Here is a 20,500-nt window from a genome sequence, read left to right as displayed (position 1 = left end):
AGCGCGTTCTGAGAAAGATGGCAAAGGACTCCAATGAGTAAAGGGTGGTCTTTCAACAAATGTGCCGAAACACTAGATACTTCTATGGAAAAATCAGAGCGTGGACCTGACCTCACATCATATGCAAGACCTGGTTCCGCTCAGAAATGTAGACAGCTGGTAAGGGCATCGCTCATACCTCTGGGCAAACTGCAAATCAACACATTTTCTTGACTTCAGAAGAGAACTGAAGTCACAGAGCAAACAGCTAATCTGAAATCTGGAGAGGAACTGGACCAATCACTTCGTCACCTGGGACACATGCTGCTGGAGCCAGCCAGAGCCAGGCGGGCCCCAGAGCCAGGCTGGTGTCTGGGCAAGGTAGGCAGAAGGCTGAGCCTCCTGTGGGATCAGGAGGGGCCACCTGGATGGCAGGGGGGTGATGCAAGAGGCCCAGGAGGGAGACTGAGGAGGTGGGGTGAATGGACAGGCAGGGACAGTGGTCAGCCCTGGCTGTGGAGGTCACGGGCCAGGGTGGTGGGGCCTGCTGGGGGGAGTGCCCAAGGGGAGCTAGCACTGGCTGCTTGTTATCTCACTGTCACTTCCATCTGCCTGGCCCTCTGCGGATGGCACTCAGATCCTAAGATAACAAGGCACCACTGTGATCAGCAGAAGTCAGATAACACCCGGAGATGGACGTTGTCGGACTCCCCGAGGAATCGGGTCCGCCATCAGGGCGAGGGTAGCGGGGGGGCCCTGGGCCTGAATCACCCATTTCCTCCGCTCTGGATTGGAGGAGGGAGCGCCCCTCCTTTGACCCCGTCCTGGTCTGGGAGGATAAATGGGGAGGGGAGAACGGGCTGGGCAATGGCACCAGGGACCAGCCAAGGTAAGCACCCTAACCAGGCCCGCACACCGGGGTGTCACTGTGCAGCGAGCAGGTGACCCTCACATCTGGAGCAGCAAGACCTCAGGCCCCGGCCTGGACTGAGCCCTGATCCTGGGGTCCCCACTCCATCTGCACCCCACCCCCTGCAGACCCCGGCCTGGCCCCGCCCCCAGCCAGGTCATGTGGGCCTCTCGCTCCTTCCAGATGCTGAATCTGCTGCTGCTGGCGCTGCCCCTCCTGCTGAGCCTTGTCCACGCGGCCCCTGGTGAGTCCTGACCACGACTGGCCCTGTCCCTGCCCCTCACCCCACATCGCACAGGCCCCACGATTGGTGGGTGGGTTCCCAGAAGCCCAGAGTTGTGTGGGCACTGGGGCCAGGCTGTGCCCTGTGCTGAGGTTGCTTCCTGCCCCAGCCCCAGGCCAGGCCCTGGAGCGAGTGGGCATCGTTGGGGGGCAGGTGGCCCCTGAGAGCAAGTGGCCGTGGCAGGTGAGCCTGAGAAAGAGAGATCAGTTCTGGATACATGACTGTGGGGGCTCCCTCATCCACCCCCAGTGGGTGCTGACCGCCGCACACTGCGTTGGACCGTGAGTGTCCAGGGCCTGGTGGGTGGGGGCGGGCCTGGGGCTCCACCCACGCTGCCGGGTGTCCAGGAGGCTGCTCAGCCCCCTGAGTAGGTGCCCCTTCTCTCCAGGGACATTGGAGATCCCAGATTCCTGAGGGTGCAGCTGCGGGAGCAGCACCTCTATTACCACGACAAGCTGCTGCCCGTCAGCCGGATCCTTGCGCACCCCAACTACTACACACCTGAGACTGGGGCAGACATCGCCCTGCTGGAGCTCGTGGACCCTGTGGACATCTGTGGCCACATCCACACAATCGCTCTGCCCCCTGCCTCGGAGACCTTCCCCTCGGGGACCCCGTGCTGGGTGACAGGCTGGGGTGATGTGTCCCAGGGAGGTAAGCAGGCGTCAGGCACAGCCGGAGTGCTCTGGGGAGCTGGGACCAGGAACACCCAGGACCCAGCTCTGGGGTTCCCACGGGGGATGGTATCCTGACAGCCGGCTGAGGGCAGCAACAGCCTCCCCCCGACGCTGCGTGCTCTCCTCTCACCCCACAGTAAGTCTCCCACCGCCGTTCCCTCTGAAGCAGGTGAAGGTCCCCATTGTAGAAAACAGCGTTTGTGACACAAACTACCACGTTGGCCTGTACACGGGGGACAACATCCAGATTATCCGTGATGACATGATGTGTGCAGGAAGTAGGAAGAAGGATTCCTGCCAGGTGGGCCCATGTCCTCCCCAGAGTCCCCAGCAGCCCTGGCCTCGAGAGCCACTGCTGACCCCTCTCCTCCCTAGGGCGACTCTGGAGGACCCCTGGTTTGCAAGGTCAACGGCACCTGGCTGCAGGCGGGCGTGGTCAGCTGGGGCGATGGCTGTGCCCAACCCAACAGACCCGGTGTCTACACCCGTGTCACCTACTACCTGGACTGGATCCGTCAGTATGTCCCCGAGGAGCCCTGAGCCTGTCCCTAGGCTGCCGCCTGGGTCTGCGGAGAAGCCAGCCCCCTCCTGTCCCCACACCACTGCTTCCTGCCCATGTGGTGACCTTCTCTCACCTTCCCTGTCCCCGGCCCTGAGCCCTGCCGCTCCAGTGCAGACACTGACCGTCATTAAATAGCTTGGAAAACACACGTGGCTGGGGCCGTGCATGTCATCGTGGGCATCACTGAGGCACAGGGAAGGGCGTCCAGGGCAGCCGGGCACAGTCCCTGGCACTTGGGGCCCCCGGCCCGAGCACCAGGTGTTGCTATGAGGATGGCCCCCTCCCCAGGGCCTGGTGCCCGGGGCTGTGTCTCCTTGGTGAGCGGCCACGTGTACTTGGGACACAGAGATCAACACAGTCCAATTAAAAGATGATTCTAGGGGTGCCCAGGTGCCCAGCAGCGGGGTCACGATACACAGCCTCGTTGCCCACACCCCGTGTCCCTCCCACCACGCGGCCCCCTCCCCTCCTCCCTCCACAGCACTGTCCTCGGCCTCTGTCAGGCCACACAGGCACGTGCACGTGGAAATAGTGTGTCTGCCTCATTTTCCCATTTCTGCGCCTGATGGATGGTAGCACTTTGAGCCCGGCGTTTCACTCAACTCCATCTTGTTACAGTCTCCCCAGGCTGTGTGTAGCGAGGTCCCCATTTCTCACAGTGGCGTCAGCTCCCAGGTGGACAATAGTGTCCAGGCTGCCACGGGAGACTTGGGGTGTCCCCAGTCGAGGTCTTAGGACCAGGTGGCCCAGCCATTGCTGTGCACGCAGCCCGAATGTCTGCGGCGTGTGCCAGTGAGGGGCTGCTGAGGCACGGATCCCACCCACGGTGCATTTCCTAGATGCCAGACGTGTTTAGCAACGGGGTTGGTGCCACGTCGCGTGCAATCCACCATTCTGGTAGGCGGGGGGCCTCTCAGTAAGTTTTTAATTAGTATTTTAATCTTTTGATTTTTTTATTGGGGAATATTGAGAAACAGTGTGCTTCTCCAGGGCCCATCAGCTCCAAGTCGTTGTCCTTTAGTCTAGTTGGGGAGGGCGCAGCTCAGCTCCAAGTCCAGTCACCGTTTTCAATCTTTTAGTTGCAGGGGACACAGCCCACCTTCCCATGTGGGAATCGAACCAGCAACCTTGTTGTTAAGAACTCGCGCTCTAACCAACTTAGCCATTGGGCCGCCCCCATTTTTATCGTTTTTGATTCGGGAGTTCCCTCAGAAAACCAGCCGGGTTGTTGCCGTGAGCAGTGACGGGGAAACGTGTGCAATGGCTGCCACATCCAACAGGGTGGAATCCTCGGACGTGGGGCCTGGGGACACTGTCCCTGATATTGAAGGTGGACAGCTGTCCCCTGTCCTGCCATGGGCGAGGGCCCCAATTGTCAAGGGGATTCCCCAGGGCCAGGAGAAGGGGGCTCTCCAGGGCAGAACGCCCCTCCCTGTGCCTGTTTGCTCTCCTGTCAAATGGGGACAGAAATGAGTCCATATATGTCACAGTGGTTGAGGGGACCACATCGATGGTGTTTGGAGTTTCTTGCTGGGAGAGCAGGCCTGGAACCTTGAAGGTGACGAGGGACCTGCAGGGAGCTGCACGACGGGGTACAGTTGGGGAGTTGGGGTTCCCAAGCTGGGGGTGAATTGAGTTGAGACACGTGAGGGCCCTGAAATCTCCTGTGGGGACCTGGAGAAGTCACGTGGGGTGCAGGAGGCAGAGGACCTTGGGTCCTTCAGACCCGCCCCCTGTCGCCCCAGCACTGGGTGCCATCAGGCCTCCTGGTGCCTGGGATGGGTGCTGGGACCCCGGTCCCCTGAGCTGGACTGATGGCGGCGGGCCCCCTTCCTCCAGGGGCACCTTCCTGGGTGTGTGCCTATCCTGGGTTCAGCACAGGCCCCACACAGCAGCGGAGCCACTGTCACCCATTCATCATCATGTCAAATGTGCCACACACACCTGAGCCGAGGCCCTGGGCCACGTGCTGCAGGGAAAGCGTTAAGTCTGTGCCCTGAGAAGCTGTGTCCTGGTGGATCACCAGGCAAACACCCTGTGCCTCAGTTTCCCCCCACCTAAGAGTATCCGTGACCTAGCGAGACCCTCCCACTCAGCGTCTGATTTGGAGCTGGAGGTGGGGGGCAGGAAAGTCCCATGCCTTCCCGGAGGTCCCTAATCAGCTCGGTCATCTGGCCCTGACCAGACAGAGGACGGTTAGGAAAGCCTGCTCTGGGCCTACAGCCTGTGCTGTGCTCATGTGATCTGCGGTGGAGACCTCGGGACCCAGGGTCGGGTGTGGGGACAGGGACACTGGGGAGAGTCTTGTCACAGGGCCTAAGCTGTCTGTGCCGGGTGCAGTCTGGGCCTTGAGCTGGGACCCTCCTGAGGAAGCCCCAAGACCGGGCCCCCAGAGGACAAGAGGGGCTGTAAACACGTCCTGGTCCCAGAGGCCAGTAGGACATGGAGCAGGGTAAAGGGTCAGTGCCAAGGGAGAGCGTGAGTGGTATCCTAAGCCCTAGGCTGACTGCCCAGGTGGGAGGCTCTCCTGTGGGGTCCGACTCACCTCTGCTTGCACAGCACCCATTCCCGCCAGGAGCCCAGGCAAAACCTTCTCCATAGATCGTCAGATGTGGTTTTCCCAGTGTGAACGATGCCACGTGAACTCCACGGCTGTGGGGAGCTCAACTTTTCCCACTGAAGAATTTTCTACCCGTGAAGCTGCCTGCATAGGGGAACTGCAGGAGGCAGGAGGGCGCCAGCAGGAAAAGCGGCCAGGCGGGAACCTCCAGACCAGAGCGGGAGTGGGGAGGGGACCCTTCTCTGGTCCCAGATCCCAAGGATCTCAGCCAGCTCAGCACAGTGGCAGGTGGCCCTGCGGCCCTGCTGTGGTGGCCCCCCTCATTCAGCCCTGCCACCCTCCCACACAGAGGGACTGACCCTTGTTACCATACAACTCGTTCTTTAAATAAGTTAATATTTATTCTGCTTTGCTCTGCCCGCCCCCTTGACTTGAGAAGCCGAATTTTCTGCATCAGATTATTGCCAGTGTGTAACCTGAATTTGCAAAAGAAACGAAACGAAGGGCATCAGCGGGAACGGCTCAGCCCAGACCCCAGGATGGCCGCTGGACGCACCGAGGGTTTTACTGCAGTTCCTGCTCCCTGGTGATACTTCCCAGAGACCAGAATCAACAGGTGTTTTCTGCGCGGAATGGAGGGGAGGGAGCGTGGAAGGGGTGATGGAGAGCCGGTGGGGGGGGGGGGTTGGTACAAATGGAATTCAGACTGAGCAACAGTGAAGCGTGCTCGAGGGGCCCTTGGGGACTGAGCTGCCACCTGTGATGGCACAAGTGGCCCTAAGCATGTGTTCCCTATAAAAATAAGTGGATGTGAGAACAGGACTCTGGTGGGCGGTCTCTGCCTTTTTCCTCTTCGTCGCTTTCTGGTCCTTGTCACACGGATGCAGCTCTTTCATTAAGGGACTGCTGACCAGGCCGCTGGCACAGTCTCGGATCATGGAGGCTACACTCGAAAAAACCCAAACCTGAATGGGCAAGTGGAGGCTCGCAGGCCGAGGGGCTAACCTTGTTCCTCTTCACCCAGGATCGTGTCTGCCCCCCTCTCCCTGGAAGGATGCTCTCCTGGCTCCTCTGCCCCCAAAAAGGCCCCAGCCAGGGTCCATGCCTGGCCCCACCTGGGACCACCGCTCCACCAGGTACACCCCAACCCCAGCACCAAGACCATGTGACGTTATGCTCCCCGCTACACGGGCTCGTCCACACTGTCACCGGGGGTGGGGCTGGCTGGGGGGGTCCCTGCTTTCTTTGGGGGGCTCTGGGGGACACTGAGGTAGAGCCCCCACCCCTTCTCTGGTGGGTCGCCAGAGAGCACGGGAGACTCTGTTTTGTGGGGTTCGGCAGACGCCACGGCCCCTGAGGAAGCTCTGGGTTCTGGAGTCACCCTGTGGCCACCGTCCAAGAACAAGGCGCCACTGGGGCTCCCCACGTCCAGCGGTTCGAAGGCAAAGCTAGGGATGGTCAGGTGCTCTGCACGACAGGGGGCCTGGCCCCACCGGTCCCCCTTGGCCGCAGGGTCCACACTCACGCCCTCCATGGGCTCACAGGACGGGGTTCTCCGCCGCAGGATGGTGCTGCAGCCCTCCACTGCGGGAGGCCGGGCTGAGCCCTCGTCCTCCGTGGGGGGGTCTACAGAGATGCACGGGGGGCTCATCTTCTTCTTCCTGCGTGCCCCCAGGGCTGGGTCGGCCTCCAGGGCCCGGGTCTTCACCTCTCCGGTCTCCGGGCGGCTGTCCCCTCCGCCCTGCTCCACCGAGGGCCTCCGGTGCTCGTCCATCCGGCCCGGCTGATCCAGGAAGCCCTGGGCGTCCACACTGTAGAGCCTGCGCAGGTCTGGCTCGCCACCCACTGCCTCGTGGGCTGTGGGCGAGGGGCTTCGGGCGGAGCTGGTGATGTGGCTGACCTCCTCGTCGGCGGGGTCTGGGGCCTCTGCCTCCTCCCCGCCTGGGGCCGGCGGCCGGCCGGAGACGCAGCGCTGTCCGAAAGTGTGCTTGCGGGTGCGGATGCTGGTGGGCCTTGGGGAGCGGGGTGGGGACCGCAGGGAGGCCCCCAGGGACACCTGCCTCACAGGGGTCTTCCCGCCAGGCTCTCCCCAGCCTGGGCCACAGTCCCCGGGGCTGTCAACCTGTGACTCCAGAGAGTTGGTATGCACAGCCTCCTGCAAGGAAGGGCAAGGTAAAACCAGGCCGAGCCCTGTCAGCAGCCAGGGGTGCAGGGCCCCGCCCCCCCCCTCCCGGGCCAGAGGAGGCTCTCACACCCTCGAGGTTAAGGACTTAGGTGAGATGGGGCTGGGAAGCCCTGGTGTGGACGACACTGTGGGTGCCAAGTACCCATGCCAGTCATGCGAGGGAGGAGCTGTGAGGCTGGGTCCTGAGTGTGGGAAGAGCCTGTCGTGGGCCCTGGTGACCCCGCTGGGGTAAGAGTTAGGCCAAGGCCACCTTGCCCTCCAGCTCAGCTTGGCAACCCGAGGATGGAGGAGGGTGGTCTGTGGGGACAGGTGAGGCCCAAAGGGGCCGGTGCTGTGGGAGACTGAGACTGTCTGACGGGGAACGTGGTCCTGGCAGCTTACAACTCTGTCATCACAAAACTCCAAGGACACAGTACCCACCCTTCCCCACGTCCGTCCCTCATCCTTCAAATGGGGAGACGGAACCCACACAGAGCCACCAGGCCTTGGCTGCGGGAGTGGGGGGCGGAACTTCTACCTGTCTGCAGAGCAGGTGGCTAAAGCTGGGGGAGCGAGCGGCACCCCGAGGGGGCAAGGCGAGGAGTGCGTTGCTGTCCCTGGCAGGAGAGGATGTGGCTGGTGGGACCTGGAGGGAGGCGCAGGACTCCACAGGTGCCGAGTGCTCAGAGGTGACCAAGCCTGGGGCAGGAAGGCGTCTGAACCCGGAGGCTACGGCCCACCCAGAGTCATCCCACCCGCCTGAGTCCTCCCGCCTCCCCAAGTGGTCCAGTTGCCTCCATGGCTCATACCAGAGGGGACGGTGGCCACGTAGGTCTCCATCTCCACCTCCTGCAGAGGGTGGGGACGAGGGGCTGAGGCGGGAGCCACAGGCCGGAACATGTAGCTGTCGTTGGGCAGTGAGAGCATCCTGGACACGGAGACCTTGCGGGCGACCAGGACGTTGGGGGCATTGGGGGCGTTGGGCGTGGCCCCCGGGCTCTGTGGGGCTGCGGGCCTGGGAGGAGCAGGAGACCCCTGCGCGATCTCCAGCTCCAGCTCGGCGTCCATCTCAGCGTCCTCACGGGCTTCCTTGTTGCTCTCCTCCAGGTGCTTCATGAGCACGGCCACTACCACGTTGACCAGCACAAACTGGGCCACCAGCACGAAGGTCACAAAGTAAATGGGGGAGATGGCCGGCAGGTAGGTGAGGCAATGCTTATCCTCCCGCGCGCACTCCCGCAGCGTGTCCTGTGGGCAGACGGGCAGCTGTAGGGCGGCACAGGCTGCACCCCCCTTTCCGCCTGCCTGGCTCGGGCCGGTACCTTCATGATGCCGTTCCAGTTGTCCCCCGTGGACACGCGGAACAGGGTGAGGAAGGCCATGCCGAAGTTGGAGAAGGTGGCGTGCCTGCTCAGCCCTTCACACGGGTTGTCCTCACTGCACTCTGCAGGGCAGAGACCCGCTTGTCAGCCTCACTGGTCCCGGACCCGCTGGGGGTCCTGCCCCTCCCCTAGGGAGGTCATGGTCCCCTGGGGTACAGGGTGGTGGCCTAGCTTGCGAGGGGTGGGGGCTGGTGGGCAGGCAGTTGCTTCCTGCAGGGGAGGGAGGGTATGGGGGCGGGGGCGTATCTTTTCAAAGCAGGGTGGGGCAGCTCCTCCTTGGCGTGGGGGCCGCCTGGAGCCTTGCTTGTTGATCTAGGGCTTTTGAACACACAGGCCGAGCACTTGGTAGCAGCCAGACTCTGGCTCAGCCCCAGGAGATGGCACCCTCTTGGCAACACACCCTCAGGCCTTGGTGGAATAATGGGACCACCAGGGGCATGAGGCTGGGCCAGGGGCTAAGAGTCAGACCTGGGGTCTGGGGCAACAGCTGCCAGGTCCCAGGAGCCCCCCTGGGCAGACTCTGAACTGACAACCACCTCAGTCACCTCACAGACAGGCCCACTGGTAGCTCCCGGAACCACTGAGTGTTCAGTAACACCGAGCACTCAAGGAGACCCCAGCAGGAAGGAGAGGGGGACCTATAGGAACTGGGCTGCCAGAGAGGGTCCCCAACCACCCCCCTGCCCAGCCTCAGGCCTGAGAGGGGAAGGGGGAGTTTCAGGAAATCCTTGGTGACAATTCAAAACCACATGCTGCAGCATTTGTCCCCAGGGGACCATGTGCAGCTCAGAGTGACACCTGTTTGTGTTTTCACGTGCATACTTGGTCAGGCTGCTGGCTCTGCCATCCTGGCTAGGGTACAAACACGTGTGTGTGTCCACGTGCATGCCTGCGTGTGTATGTGTATGTGTGCGTGTCATGGGCCGGGCACCACGTTCTGCGTGTGCGCAGAAGCTCCCGCATGTGCCCGCTGTCATGCTCGCCTTGTGCAGTCAAGGGCTGAGGGACCGGGGGGCCTGCCTCGGCGTGGCCAGCGCTCGGAGCTGTCTGGAGACTGCGTATTTGTGGGTGAGGCTGTGCCACCCTGGACCCCACTCACCGAGCCTCCCGAACAGCTCCACTCCCAGGGCAGCATAGATAAAAAACAGGAGCATGAAAAGTAGGCCGAGGTTCCCTACCTACATAGGAGAGAAGCAGAACCAGGTCAGGCCCCAACCCATCTGCTGTGCGCTCAGGGCCTGGTGCCCCCCAGCCACCCCCACCCTATGTTCCCACCAGGCAGGGGATCAAATTCCCAGTCAGCATTGGAGCCCCCCTCTTAACCCATCCCCCTGGCCCTGGAGCTCCTGTGGGTCCTAGGGGCTCCCTACCTTGCCTGGCATTCAAAGCCCCTCCTTGGCCCCTCACGTCCACTCCACAGCCAGGACCACCCCCACCTCCAAGCACCTCTGCTCTCCAGGGCTCTGCTGTAGGACCCACCTCCAACCTCAAGGTCCCCACGGGGAGGCCACGGCTGAGCTCTGCAGACTGAGTGAGCCCATCCAAGGCTCTACCACGACTCGCTGGCCCACCCTCCCAGCACGTGTCATGCTGCCCGCCAGGCAGGGTGCCCTGTCTTCACATGCCTCCTGTGCCCGATGTTGGGGCAAGGCTGGGTTCAGGCTTCCCTCCCCTTTTCATCACTCCACAGACACTGGGCAGCCACCAAGGGCCACGGGGACTAGAACTCAGACAGGGCTGACAAATGCTGCTAAAGGGGTGAGCAGGGGCTGGCTGAAGGCGGGAACACATGGAGGGCTGCTGGGCGCGTGGACAGACTGGCTCGTGGGCAAGTAGGTGGTTGGAGAGGTAAGGTGCCAGGTGGGCAGCCAGCTGTGGGGGCGAGTGGGTGGCTGGGGAGGCAGGCGGCTGGCCAGGAGGGCTGCGTAATGGATGGACAGACACATGGGTAGCTTGGTGGACGGATGCTGGTTGAAAGGGTTAGAACCATGGACAGAGGGACGCATGGCTGAAAGGCGTGTTGGCAGAAGACCTGGATCCCTCACAGATGGGGTAATGAGTTGCTTTCAGCTCAAGAGACCCCAAAAGATCAGGGCTACGGGCATAGGGAGTGAGGACGCAGCCTGAGTGGGCGCCAAAAGAGGAGTGAGACCATCAGCCAACACCTGAGCCTTGGGTATGGTCCTTAAAACTCAGAGAAGCCCACCTCGGCCGTGTCCTGTTGCATCCTACCGCATCCAGTACTGGACCAGGGGAGGCGGGCACCGGTCTTCCCTAGAGGGACCCAGGCCCAGAGGCAGACAGCCGCCTCCCTCCTAACACGGCTGCTATTCCCTGCATGATAACCCTGGTCGTTGCAAGTCTAGATGACCGAACGAATGAATGAAGGACAGCGAGCGAGGCCCTCCCTGTAGCCTTGTCCGCTTGGGGGAGTCAGTAGTGCCCACCCCGGGGGCCGTGGGCCACCTACCTGGGGCAGGGCTTGAACCACCGTGTCCAGCAGGGCCCGCATGCCGGTGGCCATCTTCAGCAGCTTGAGCACTAGGGCCAGGAGCTGAGCGTTAGGGGGGGTGGGGGCCGGGGCCAGCCGGACCCTCCGAGGCTGGCCGAGTCACGGGACCGCCGCCGTCCCCTACACCCCCATCAGCAGCACGGCCACCTGCAGAGGCCTCCGGGCGCGGGGAGGAAGGAGGCTGGGGGGGCCCGGGCCCCCGGCGGGCACCCACCTCGGGCGATGCGGAGGACACGCATTATGCGAATGATGGTGGGGTTGATGGGCAGGGCGGCGCTCATCTCGATCTCCTCCAGCGTGATGCCCATGATGGACAGCAGCACGATGGCCAGGTCCAGCTGGTTCCACCTGGGCGGCCAGGCGGGCTCAGCATCGTGCTGCCTCCTTCCCCCGCCCGCAGCCCTTGGGAGCAAATGTCCACTCTCTGTCACCCGCAAGGTACAGCCTGGTGCCACCCACAGGTGCGTCCCACACCTCTGCTCAGCACCTGTGCCCACCACAGGCCGGGACCACCAGGGAAGAGGGCTGTGGCTCTTACCTGCCACCCTCCCCCCCCCCCGCCGCCCCCAAGAGCCCCATGGGTCCTCCAGGGCGCCAGAGGGCCCCGCCCCACACACCTGTCTTTAAAGAACCTCCGGAACCCAAACGCCACCAGCTTCAACACAGCCTCAAACACGAAGACGATGGTGAACACGTAGTTGCAGTACTTGAGGGCCTCGTCCAGCGACTGGGGGCAGAGCGTCAGGCTGTGGAGGTCGCCCTGCCTCGGCTGCCCTCCTCCCGCCCACCGTGGCCCCAGGCACCCCACCATCTGGGTCCTGGTCACCCTGCCCCGTTCTTCTCCTCTACCAACCTGAGTGCGTCCAGCAATGGGACAAATTTCTCTGAAACTCAACTTATTGTATGTGGGTCTGTGCCAGGTCTGGGAAGCCTCCGGTGGACTGACCTTTGCAGCATTTGGAGAACAACCCTCAGGTGTGGGGGGGACCTGCCCCTCTGAGCCCAGACCCCTGGCTCCACCTTGCCTGGGCCCCCACCCACAGCCGGGGGCAGGGGCCGGCCTATGCCAGCCAGAACTCAGCTTCTCCCAAAGCTGAGTGGGTTCAGACTCAAAGACTCTGTTACCCCGAGATGCCTCCCTTCCCATGGTGGGGGACAGGGAGGGGGGGTGCCCTTTCTTTAATGAAATGATGGCGATGCAGATGTAACTGGAGCAAAATAAAAAGCTGACCATCTTATGCCTGCCTGTCTCCTGCCAGCTCCCTTTCTGTCTGGCTTTTTCCTGGACTGTGAAACCCACAGCCTGGGCAGCTGGACCCAGGGACACTTCCACAGCCAGCATTTCGAGATGGAACCACTTAGGGGCGGGGAGAGATCTCCAGCACAGGTGGCCCTGGGAGTTTCCCCTGACGTTTAAAGGAGAACACTTCGTTCAAACCATTCTGTACACCCAGCTGAGGGCTCGCTCGCCCAGGGCTGCAGACCTAAGACCTCCCTCCCCCACTTCCTGATCCAGGCCACCCACTGGGCGCCAGACCCCACACTGGTCCTGGAGGCAGGGGGGGTGGGGTCGCGCAGCCCCGAGCCCCACCTTGGGCTGGTTGTAGTGCTCCATGGACATGGTGATGACGTTGACCCCGATGATGAAGGTGATGAAAAGGTCGAGGTAGTGGCTGGTGCACAGCGAGTGGATGGAGCGGCGGGTGGGTGAGTAGTCGGCGTAGTAGGGCCGGCGCTGGGCCTCTGCAGGGAGAGGGCGCCTGTGACCAGGGCGAGCTGATGGGGGCCGGGCTCCCAGCACCGGCTGGAGTGTGGGTGTGGCAGGGGGAGGGCTTGGGCTCAGAAGTAGAGGGTTTGCAGCAGGCTAGAAGGGGTTTCTCAGGAAGAGGGTTCCATTCTAGGGAAGCAGTGGCTCCCTGTGAGTCCAGCTCCTGCTGACTGATGGAAAACCTGGGCTGGGAGGCCTGGGCGTGAGTGGGCCTTGTGGGTAGGCCACCTACCGAACCCATGGGCTTTGGGGGCCGCGGCCTCAGGGAAGCCCCAGGAATGGGCCTGGAAGCTGAGAACCCCACTTGGCCCTGCCCTGGGGCACTGCCCAAACCCCACCCTGCCAGAGGCTCCCAAGCTAGGGCCTTTGTGGTGCACGCTCCTGCTGTGCCATCAGGGCTCAGACACCCCAATGATGAGGGGTGGGCAGATGGGAGCCTTCTCGGGGGGCAGGCCCCCCGTCTCCCAGTCTGGGCATGAGCTGCCCTCTGGCCACCAGGCCCAGCGGCCCTCCCCTCCTGGTCTTCCAAGGGGCCAATCTCCACTGCCTCTTGTCTGGGGTCTGATGGGCTTCCCGTCCATGTGATGGCCATCGCCTGGGGGAAGGGGGTCATGCATCCCCCAACAGATCGTCTGTCTGCACTACATGCTCTCCCCGCAGCAACCCCTTTAGGGCATATCAGAGCTTGCTGAGCTCCCACTGGGTGAGGACATAGCTTTCCAACCACTGCACGTGAGGACCTGCCTCGGCCACAGAACCATGCATGGGTGGGGGCCAGGGCAGGCAGAGCTGCGGCTGTCCCAGGGCCTGGGCAAGCAAGACCGAGGGGACTGACCGCGCCCTGGGACCCTCATGCTCCTGGGTCTGGCGTGCAATCACTCAAGAGCTTGGCTCAGCTCAAGCAGCCAAAGGGGCCGGCGGCCAGTCAGGCCAGGCCAGCACTGAGGACATGGAGCAGCCATGAACCTGCAGGCATCTCAAGGCACAGCAGGGAAGCAGTCAGGCATGCAAGCTGGGCAGAGAGACACGTGAGCTCTCAGGCAGTAGCATGGACAGCAGGCAGGTGAGGGGGCAACCCTTCCTTTCCCCACTGACACCTGGCGCCCAACCCCGGCCATCCCGTGCCCACCCTGCAGTGGACCCCAGCAGGCCTGACACCTGCCTGTGATGTCCGCCCTTCCACATGGAAGCGGCAGGGGGACGGAGGCCAGGTCAGCCCGCAGCCCCGTGCAGGGGCCAGCAGAAGCAGGGGGACTTAGGCATGCAGGGCTGGGGGCAGGTACCTGGGCTGGGCAAAGTGCCTGGAAAGACAAGGAGATGGTCTGAGCTGGCTGCGGTGGGTGGGACACTCAGTGGCCCCTTCCTGCAGGAAGCCCTCCTTGCTCCCAACCTGGGTAGGACCTCCCTAAGACCCTGTCTCTATCTCAGACAGCTTTGCGTGTTCCCTGCTATGTATGGCATGAGAACTCATGGGGGTGAACCCTCCCTCAGGAGCAATGGGGGACGAGAACTGAGGGTCTCATTCATCTCCTATGCCCCTTGGGAGGGGACCCCTGCCTCCTGCTGCAGCTGCCCTCCCCTGCCCGGCCCCTCATGGGCCCGGCCCCCAGGCAGGCCCAGGCAAGGCGGGCAGCGTACAGAACCATTCAGCAAGGCCAGGGCTGGGAGACCAAGGAGAGAAGGGCCAGGCAGGCAGCGCTGGGTGCCCACCACACTGGAGTGCGAGGGAGACCCAGCCTCAGACCTGGTCCCTCGGCGGGTCCTTGCTGGCCCAGCCACCCCACCGCCCTCCCACCAGCACACAGGTACCAACCCACCACCGCCACCAGGAGTGCCTTACTCCTGCGCTTCCTCTCCAGGCGCCGCTGCCGCTTCTCCTCTCGCCTCCGTGCCTCCTCGGCCTCCTGGTGCTGCCGGCACTTGTGGAAGTTCTCTACCACGACGCCCACAAACATGTTGAGCACAAAGAAGCTGACGATGAGCAGGAAGGAGATGAAGTAGAGCAGCATCCAGGGATTGTGGTTGGGCACCGGCTGTGGCACACAAGGGCACGTGGGTCCCCGCTGCCTGAGGGCCCTGCCCAGGGACAGCCATGCACCCCAGGGACCCCTGGTGCTACAGCCTGCAGGGCCAGAGAACGGCGCTGTGCTGTGCAACTCTCAGGAAGTCCTCAGAGGCCAAAGACGGCCTCCTGGAGGAGGTTCCCTGAGAAGATCTAGAGGACACCCCAAGGATCTGCTGCCCACCCCGCCTGCCCGCACCTGCTGGTCTATGCCCACGGCGTCCAGCCCGTCGTACATGATGTTCACCCAGCCGTCCTTGGAGGACAGCACAAACAGGGACATCAGCGCCTGCCAGGCCACAGCAAAGGGTGGTTACTGCCCTGTCTCCTGCCCTGGAGAACCCCACAGGCCTCCCGCGGCCCCCCCCTCCAAGCCCTATGGTGCCGCCACTCCCTTCAGGAGACCAGGATGAGGCCATCTAGGATCACCTGGAGCACAAACCTTAGTGGACTCCAGGTCTGCACCGTGCCGCCCGGCCCCCGCCCCGCCCCACCAGGCCCCTCCCCGCCCACCTGGCCCAGGTTGTCGAAGTTGTACTTGCGCCGCACCCAGCGGTAGTGGGCGGCCCGGCACTCCGCCTTGGTGGAGATGTTCCTGGTGTCGGCGCCCTCGCAGTAGTAGAACTTGCCCTTGAAGAGCTGACGGGGTGGTCGGTCACCCAGAGGGCCAACCCTACACCCCCTGCCCACCAGCCCCCCACACGGGGCTTCCTGGAGCAGAAGGGCGAGGGGCGAGGCTGGGCCTTCCTGAGGCTGCCACGCGGCTGCTGATCACAGACCACCGACCACCGTCCCTTGAGCGGGACACCCATGGACAAGCGGGGCCACCCACCTGCACCCCCAGGATGCCGAAGATGATGAAGAAGGCGCAGCAGATGAGAACGATGTTGCCGATAGGCCTGAGGGACGATATCAGGGTCTCCACCACTAGCTTGAGGCCCGGAGCACGGCTGATGACCCTGCACAATGCAGCGGGAGCCTGCTGTTGGGCCCACCAAGATAGCAAGCAACAGCGCAAATGGCGCTGCTGGAGCAAAGGCCCCGCCCCTTCCTCCCCCACCCCATCCTGGCCCCAGCCCCGCCCCCTTACCCGGTCCCTCCCCTGGCCTCACCACGCCCACCTCAGAGGCCGCAGTGTTCGCAGCAAGCGCAGGACCCGCAGGATGCCCAGGATCTTGGCACCACCTGCAGAGGCCATGGCCACCACGATGTCGACCAGGGACACCAGGACCAGTAGCCCGTCTAGCACGTTCCAGCTGCTTTGCAGGTAGGCGTGCTCACCAGAGACCAGTCCTAGGGCCACCACCTGTCCAAGAATAAAGGAGGAGCCCAGGTAAGCGGTGCTACCGAGAGGGGTGGGCAGGGGTTGGGGGACAGGGGCCCATCAGGCGGGGGCTGCATGGCTGGACAGGGGGTGTGAGGCTAGAGGAGGGGCCCCGGGGCCCTCCCTGACACGCTGGTACCTACCTTCACCATCATCTCGGCCACGAAAATTGCTGTGAAGATGTAGTTGGAGACGCTGAGGAAGACGCGCTCCTGCAGGGACAGGTCATTGGGCGGGGCTGACCACACCCAGGAGATCCCGTCCCTTTCCCCCCCGCAGAGGAGGGGGCCTCACCGTGCTTCCCGGGTCAATGTCCGGCCTCTCCAGGGCGATGGTGATGCAATTGAGGAAGATGAAAACCAGCACAACGTGGTCAAACATCTTGTGAGCGATGATTTTCTGGCAGGAGGCACGGAACCTGGAGGGTCGGGATGCCAGGTGAGGGGTCCGGGGACAGCCCTGCCCAAGCCCTGGCTTCGCCCCAGTCCCCAGAGGACAGGTGTGAGACCCTGAGGCCCTAGGCACTCACTGCTGGTGGGGAACTCGCAGGGACGGGAGCCCCTCCCATCCAGTGCGCCCCTCACCTGTTCTGTGGAGAGAAAAGGTACAGCGCCCAGGACTCCCGGCTCCGACACCACTCAGGCTTGTAGGGCTCCAGAACCTTGTACAGGCGTGAGCAGCATCTCTGTGAAGAGGGGGCAGGCAGGTCCTCAGGCCTCACCTGCCTCTGGGCCCAGCCCTGTCTTTCCGCCCCTGGGGTCCCAGCCTGTCCTCCCCACCCAGGTGCTGGGTGAGTGACCCATGCTGGGAGTCCACCGGGTCAGGCGAGTGGACATTTTCCGATCCTGGCCCAGGCCGGCCTCCCAGCAGCCCCTCGCCTGTGGAACTACCCTGGGTAACGGAGCGCCTGGCTGAGAAGGTGGCCCTGCTCTCCTCTCCTCTCCACCCTCAAAGGGTTTCAGCCACCCACCAGGGGCTGAAAACTCAGGGTTCAGAATGGCCCTCAGCTGGAGGTGGGGCCAACCGTGGGGACAGTCCAACTGCAGAGCTCCCACGGATCCACAGAGGCCTGTCAGCTAGGTCAAGTGCTCAGCTTGTCCCGTTTCCTCCCCTTTCTCCTGAGACCCCTCACGAGTGACGGTGGGAACCGGCCCAGGACAGGAGACAGGCATGGGGGCCCTGCTGTGCACTCACGTCTTCCACGTCGTCGTCATACTCGGCGGGGTCTTCCTTATGGCTGTCTATACGCAGGAAGAACTCACTGGGCAGGGTCAGCACCTGCCCGTTGCAGTCATGGAGCTTGGTGGGCAGCAGGGTGGCTGGCCGCAGGGGCCGCACGTCCAGGGACTCGGCCCGTCGCAGCGGGGTGGCACGCGTGCCCAGCGAGGCCCCCGCCCCGGGCCTGCCATCCTCGGCCTCTTCGTCCGTGCTGCCCTTGCCCTCACCCGACAGCAGTGACTCACGCTCCCCACACTGGCTGCGGCGCTTGAGGCTGGGCGCCCGGCCCAGGCTATTCCAGCTTGAACGCCGGCTGCTCCAGGCGCTGTTGGGGCCCCAGTGGGCGCAGGGTGAGCTGCGGAGGCTAGACTGCGGGGGAGGGGGAGGGAGTGAGTGGGGCCAGTCCCCAAGGACCCCCAAACAACCCAGGATCCGGGGCACCCAGCCACATGGGCCTTTCCCCACCGGTGGCGTCATGACTAACACCCACTCGTGGGATTTGTAGGTGGATCACCACACTCACTATTAACATCTGTGGGTGGCATCTGCACGTGCAGACCACCTGCTAGGGAGAGGCTAGCAACACTGCTGTTCCAGGCGGGGTGCCCGCAGTACAGAGCGGGTCAACAATGAGCTGGAGACACAGCTTCCTGCTGGGCTGGGCTGGCCGCTGTGCCTTCTGGAGGACCAGCAGGAAGGTTCAGGTTATCAGTGGGCCTGGGACCAGCCATGGTTGATCCTCAGACACCGCGCCAGCTGCTGGCCCTGGGCTCTGGGGTGGGGCCCCAAATCAGTTTCTAATTGGTGGACTCGGGACTTATAAAGACAAGTTCAGCCACCACCTTATGAGATAAACTGACTTCAATCCAGGGACTGACCCTGCTGGGCCTATCCTCTCTGCCAGTGTTCGTGCAGAGCTGAGCTTTAATCCTGCTAAACCCCTGCCTACCTCCCTTATGGCTGCATCTTGTTGCTAAGTTACCTGGCCCCCCCAGGTTCATCCAGGCAGCTCTTCCTGTTATGCCATCCTGTTTTGATAAACTCTGCTTTGATTTCCTTTGTGTTCATGGCCCATTCCCTGCTCTGCTGTTAGCCTCTCTGCCCACCCCTCCTGGGCCCTTCTGAGAAGCTGTTTTGGCTGTGTTCCTCGGGGCAGCATTTCCTGGTGTGGAAAGTCCTGTGGGGCACTGTTGATTCTGACGCACGAACTCTCCGCCCAGCCTCCATCACCTGCTTCCTAGGCTCTGTTTTTATGTATCTTTTTGCCATCTCTTTTCTATTCTTCTTTCTCCTCTGTGCTCTGTGCTCTGCCAGTTTTTATCTCTTATTTCAATTTGGAAGATGAACTCCCTGCCTGACATTCTACCAGAGGAAAAGGATCGGACATGTGTGTCCACATCTAGTCTCTATGCTCTTCTCATCAGCAACTCCTGCTCCGTTTACAGAAATCAAAGCACTCAGGGCCAAGGACTCATGTGGTGATGACGGGGATGGGGGCGGGGGAAGAGGCTTGTGGGACCTCACTCATCTTTGGGGAAGGACAGAAGGAGTTGGGCTCGTGGAGCCTGAAGGTGCCCTGAGGCTGGGGCAGGGGATGGTCCCTACCAGAGACTTCTGGTCCCCCGACTGGGGGTCCACGGAGCTGCTGCTGCCACGCCGTGAGTCCAGGAGGCTAGGGGCTGTGTCCAGATTTGGGGAGCTCTTGGGGGTAGGCATGGGTGTGGCTGCCGTGCGCATGATGACAGGGGGGGGCAGGCTGCCCCGGCCCTCCAGGTGCCCATTGTGGGTCACGGCCAGGGAGTACATCTTCATTTCTGGAGGGAGAAGGGGCCGCTCACTCTTGCAGGACTCCCAGGAAGAGAAATCCCCCTGCCCAGGCCTCGCCCACGGGGAGTCCCCGCTAGGCCAGGTCAGTACAGGCAGCACCCCCTCCATCCTCGTCCCTGTCGTCCCTACACACACCTGTGGCCCGGAGGTCTCGGAACTTATCGAAATCCTCGTCCAAGTGGGTGGACGTCTTATCTTCGTCTGTGTCAGATCTGTTGGCGTCACCCTGCATCCACAGAGCAGAAGGCACATGGGAGGCTCCCTCTGTGGGGGAGCCAGCTGTGCCAAGCACCCCCCTGTGGAGCTCCCCACGGGGAGGCTGGGCTGACGTGGAAGTGGGCGTGACAAAGGGCCACCAGGCAGGCCAGGTGGGCAAATGACGGAGGCCTCTCCACGTCAGTCTGCGCAGGAATCCGCCTCACATACCAGGCTCCCACCCTCTGGAAGGTCCCCTCACCTCCGCCTGGAAGCCCTCCACCAGGATGGCCACTAGCAGGTTGAAGAGCACGTAGTTGCCGAAGGTCATGAGGGCCACGAAGTACAGGGCAGCCCAGGAGGAAGTGGAGGCCATGCCGTTGTAGAGAACGACATTCCAGTCTTCCTGGGTGAGGATCTGGAGAATAGGGACGGTGAGGCAGAGCGGGGCTGCCACAGCGGGGGGAGGAGAAGCGCTGGGGGTCAGCCCGCTGTGGACATGCTGGCAACTCCTCGGGACCAGCAGGACCTCTGCGCCAGTAAGAACCCACGCCCACCTCCCCGGGGGATGGAATCGCTGTCGCTACTGCTTCTCACCTGCTCTAGCCTTGCACAGGCCAAGGCACGCTCTGGGGCTGCTCTGAGCAGGCCTGTGGCTCTCCTGGGGCCACGTTTACATCAGGGGGCGGCCCCCGCCCCAGCTTTACCTGGAACACAGTGACGATGGCCCACAGGAGGGAGTCAAAGTTCTTCCGGTCGGGGACCGTGTCTCCAGTGTCCGTCTTCAGACTGAACTTGCAGCCAAACAAGTGCATGCCCAGAATGCTGAGGGCAGGAGGCAGGGGTGTGGGGAGTGAGGCGGGAAGCCGCTCGGCCTGGTCAGCTTCCTACCCAGCAGCTGCTCTTCTATGCCTCCCACTGCAAGGCCCCAGCTTTCTGGTTTACAGGGGCCTCCCAGTGCCCACGTGCATGACGGAGAGACCGAGGCCAGGGGCAGGAGGGGCAACCAGAGGCCACTGTGGCTCCAGGCGGCGGCCAGGACCTGGGGTACCTCTGGGCAGCCCTCCACACTGGCCT

At 62.9% G+C, this 20,500-nt stretch overlaps 2 protein-coding genes across 5 annotated transcripts in view; one reads left to right on the top strand and one right to left on the bottom strand.

Moving 5' to 3' along the window:
- Positions 1–641: 641 nt before the first annotated feature.
- LOC117019668 (tryptase beta-2) lies at positions 642–2,541 on the top strand. 2 transcript variants are annotated; one of them, XM_033101704.1, is made up of 6 exons: positions 642–715; positions 1,073–1,133; positions 1,282–1,453; positions 1,561–1,826; positions 1,987–2,150; positions 2,225–2,541. In XM_033101704.1, exons 2-6 carry the CDS (start codon positions 1,073–1,075, stop codon positions 2,387–2,389), a joined length of 828 nt encoding a protein of 275 aa, XP_032957595.1. In that variant the 5' UTR covers positions 642–715; the 3' UTR covers positions 2,390–2,541. The 2 variants fall into 2 exon arrangements, with proteins under 2 accessions (XP_032957595.1, XP_032957594.1); XM_033101703.1 differs by lacking the exon at positions 642–715 and adding an exon at positions 795–868 and having other exon boundaries at positions 2,225–2,539.
- Positions 2,542–5,657: 3,116 nt separating this feature from the next.
- The window catches only part of CACNA1H (calcium voltage-gated channel subunit alpha1 H), a 64,305-nt gene continuing 49,462 nt past the window's right edge, over positions 5,658–20,500 (bottom strand). For 2 of the 3 annotated variants that reach the window (XM_033101812.1, XM_033101811.1), the window contains 23 exons: positions 20,131–20,248; positions 19,686–19,841; positions 19,364–19,454; positions 19,007–19,215; positions 17,378–17,770; positions 16,768–16,868; positions 16,478–16,601; positions 16,327–16,395; positions 15,981–16,165; positions 15,692–15,818; positions 15,373–15,498; positions 15,059–15,148; positions 14,638–14,830; positions 14,081–14,098; positions 12,621–12,772; positions 11,647–11,756; positions 11,244–11,377; positions 10,988–11,058; positions 9,617–9,695; positions 8,458–8,579; positions 7,945–8,383; positions 7,674–7,834; positions 5,658–7,126 (listed from right to left, as the gene is read on the bottom strand). In XM_033101812.1, the coding sequence (XP_032957703.1) occupies positions 6,155–7,126; positions 7,674–7,834; positions 7,945–8,383; positions 8,458–8,579; positions 9,617–9,695; positions 10,988–11,058; positions 11,244–11,377; positions 11,647–11,756; positions 12,621–12,772; positions 14,081–14,098; positions 14,638–14,830; positions 15,059–15,148; positions 15,373–15,498; positions 15,692–15,818; positions 15,981–16,165; positions 16,327–16,395; positions 16,478–16,601; positions 16,768–16,868; positions 17,378–17,770; positions 19,007–19,215; positions 19,364–19,454; positions 19,686–19,841; positions 20,131–20,248 (4,240 nt within the window). In that variant the 3' untranslated portion in view covers positions 5,658–6,154. The remainder of the gene's footprint in view (positions 7,127–7,673; positions 7,835–7,944; positions 8,384–8,457; positions 8,580–9,616; positions 9,696–10,987; positions 11,059–11,243; positions 11,378–11,646; positions 11,757–12,620; positions 12,773–14,080; positions 14,099–14,637; positions 14,831–15,058; positions 15,149–15,372; positions 15,499–15,691; positions 15,819–15,980; positions 16,166–16,326; positions 16,396–16,477; positions 16,602–16,767; positions 16,869–17,377; positions 17,771–19,006; positions 19,216–19,363; positions 19,455–19,685; positions 19,842–20,130; positions 20,249–20,500) is intronic. The other variant, XM_033101813.1, reaches the window with a different exon arrangement.

Source organism: Rhinolophus ferrumequinum (genome assembly GCF_004115265.2).
Source record: "Rhinolophus ferrumequinum isolate MPI-CBG mRhiFer1 chromosome 15 unlocalized genomic scaffold, mRhiFer1_v1.p scaffold_54_arrow_ctg1_1, whole genome shotgun sequence".
Classification (NCBI taxonomy): domain Eukaryota; kingdom Metazoa; phylum Chordata; class Mammalia; order Chiroptera; family Rhinolophidae; genus Rhinolophus; species Rhinolophus ferrumequinum.
Note: the sequence above shows the minus strand (reverse complement) of the source record. Positions and strands in the feature narration are given on the sequence as shown.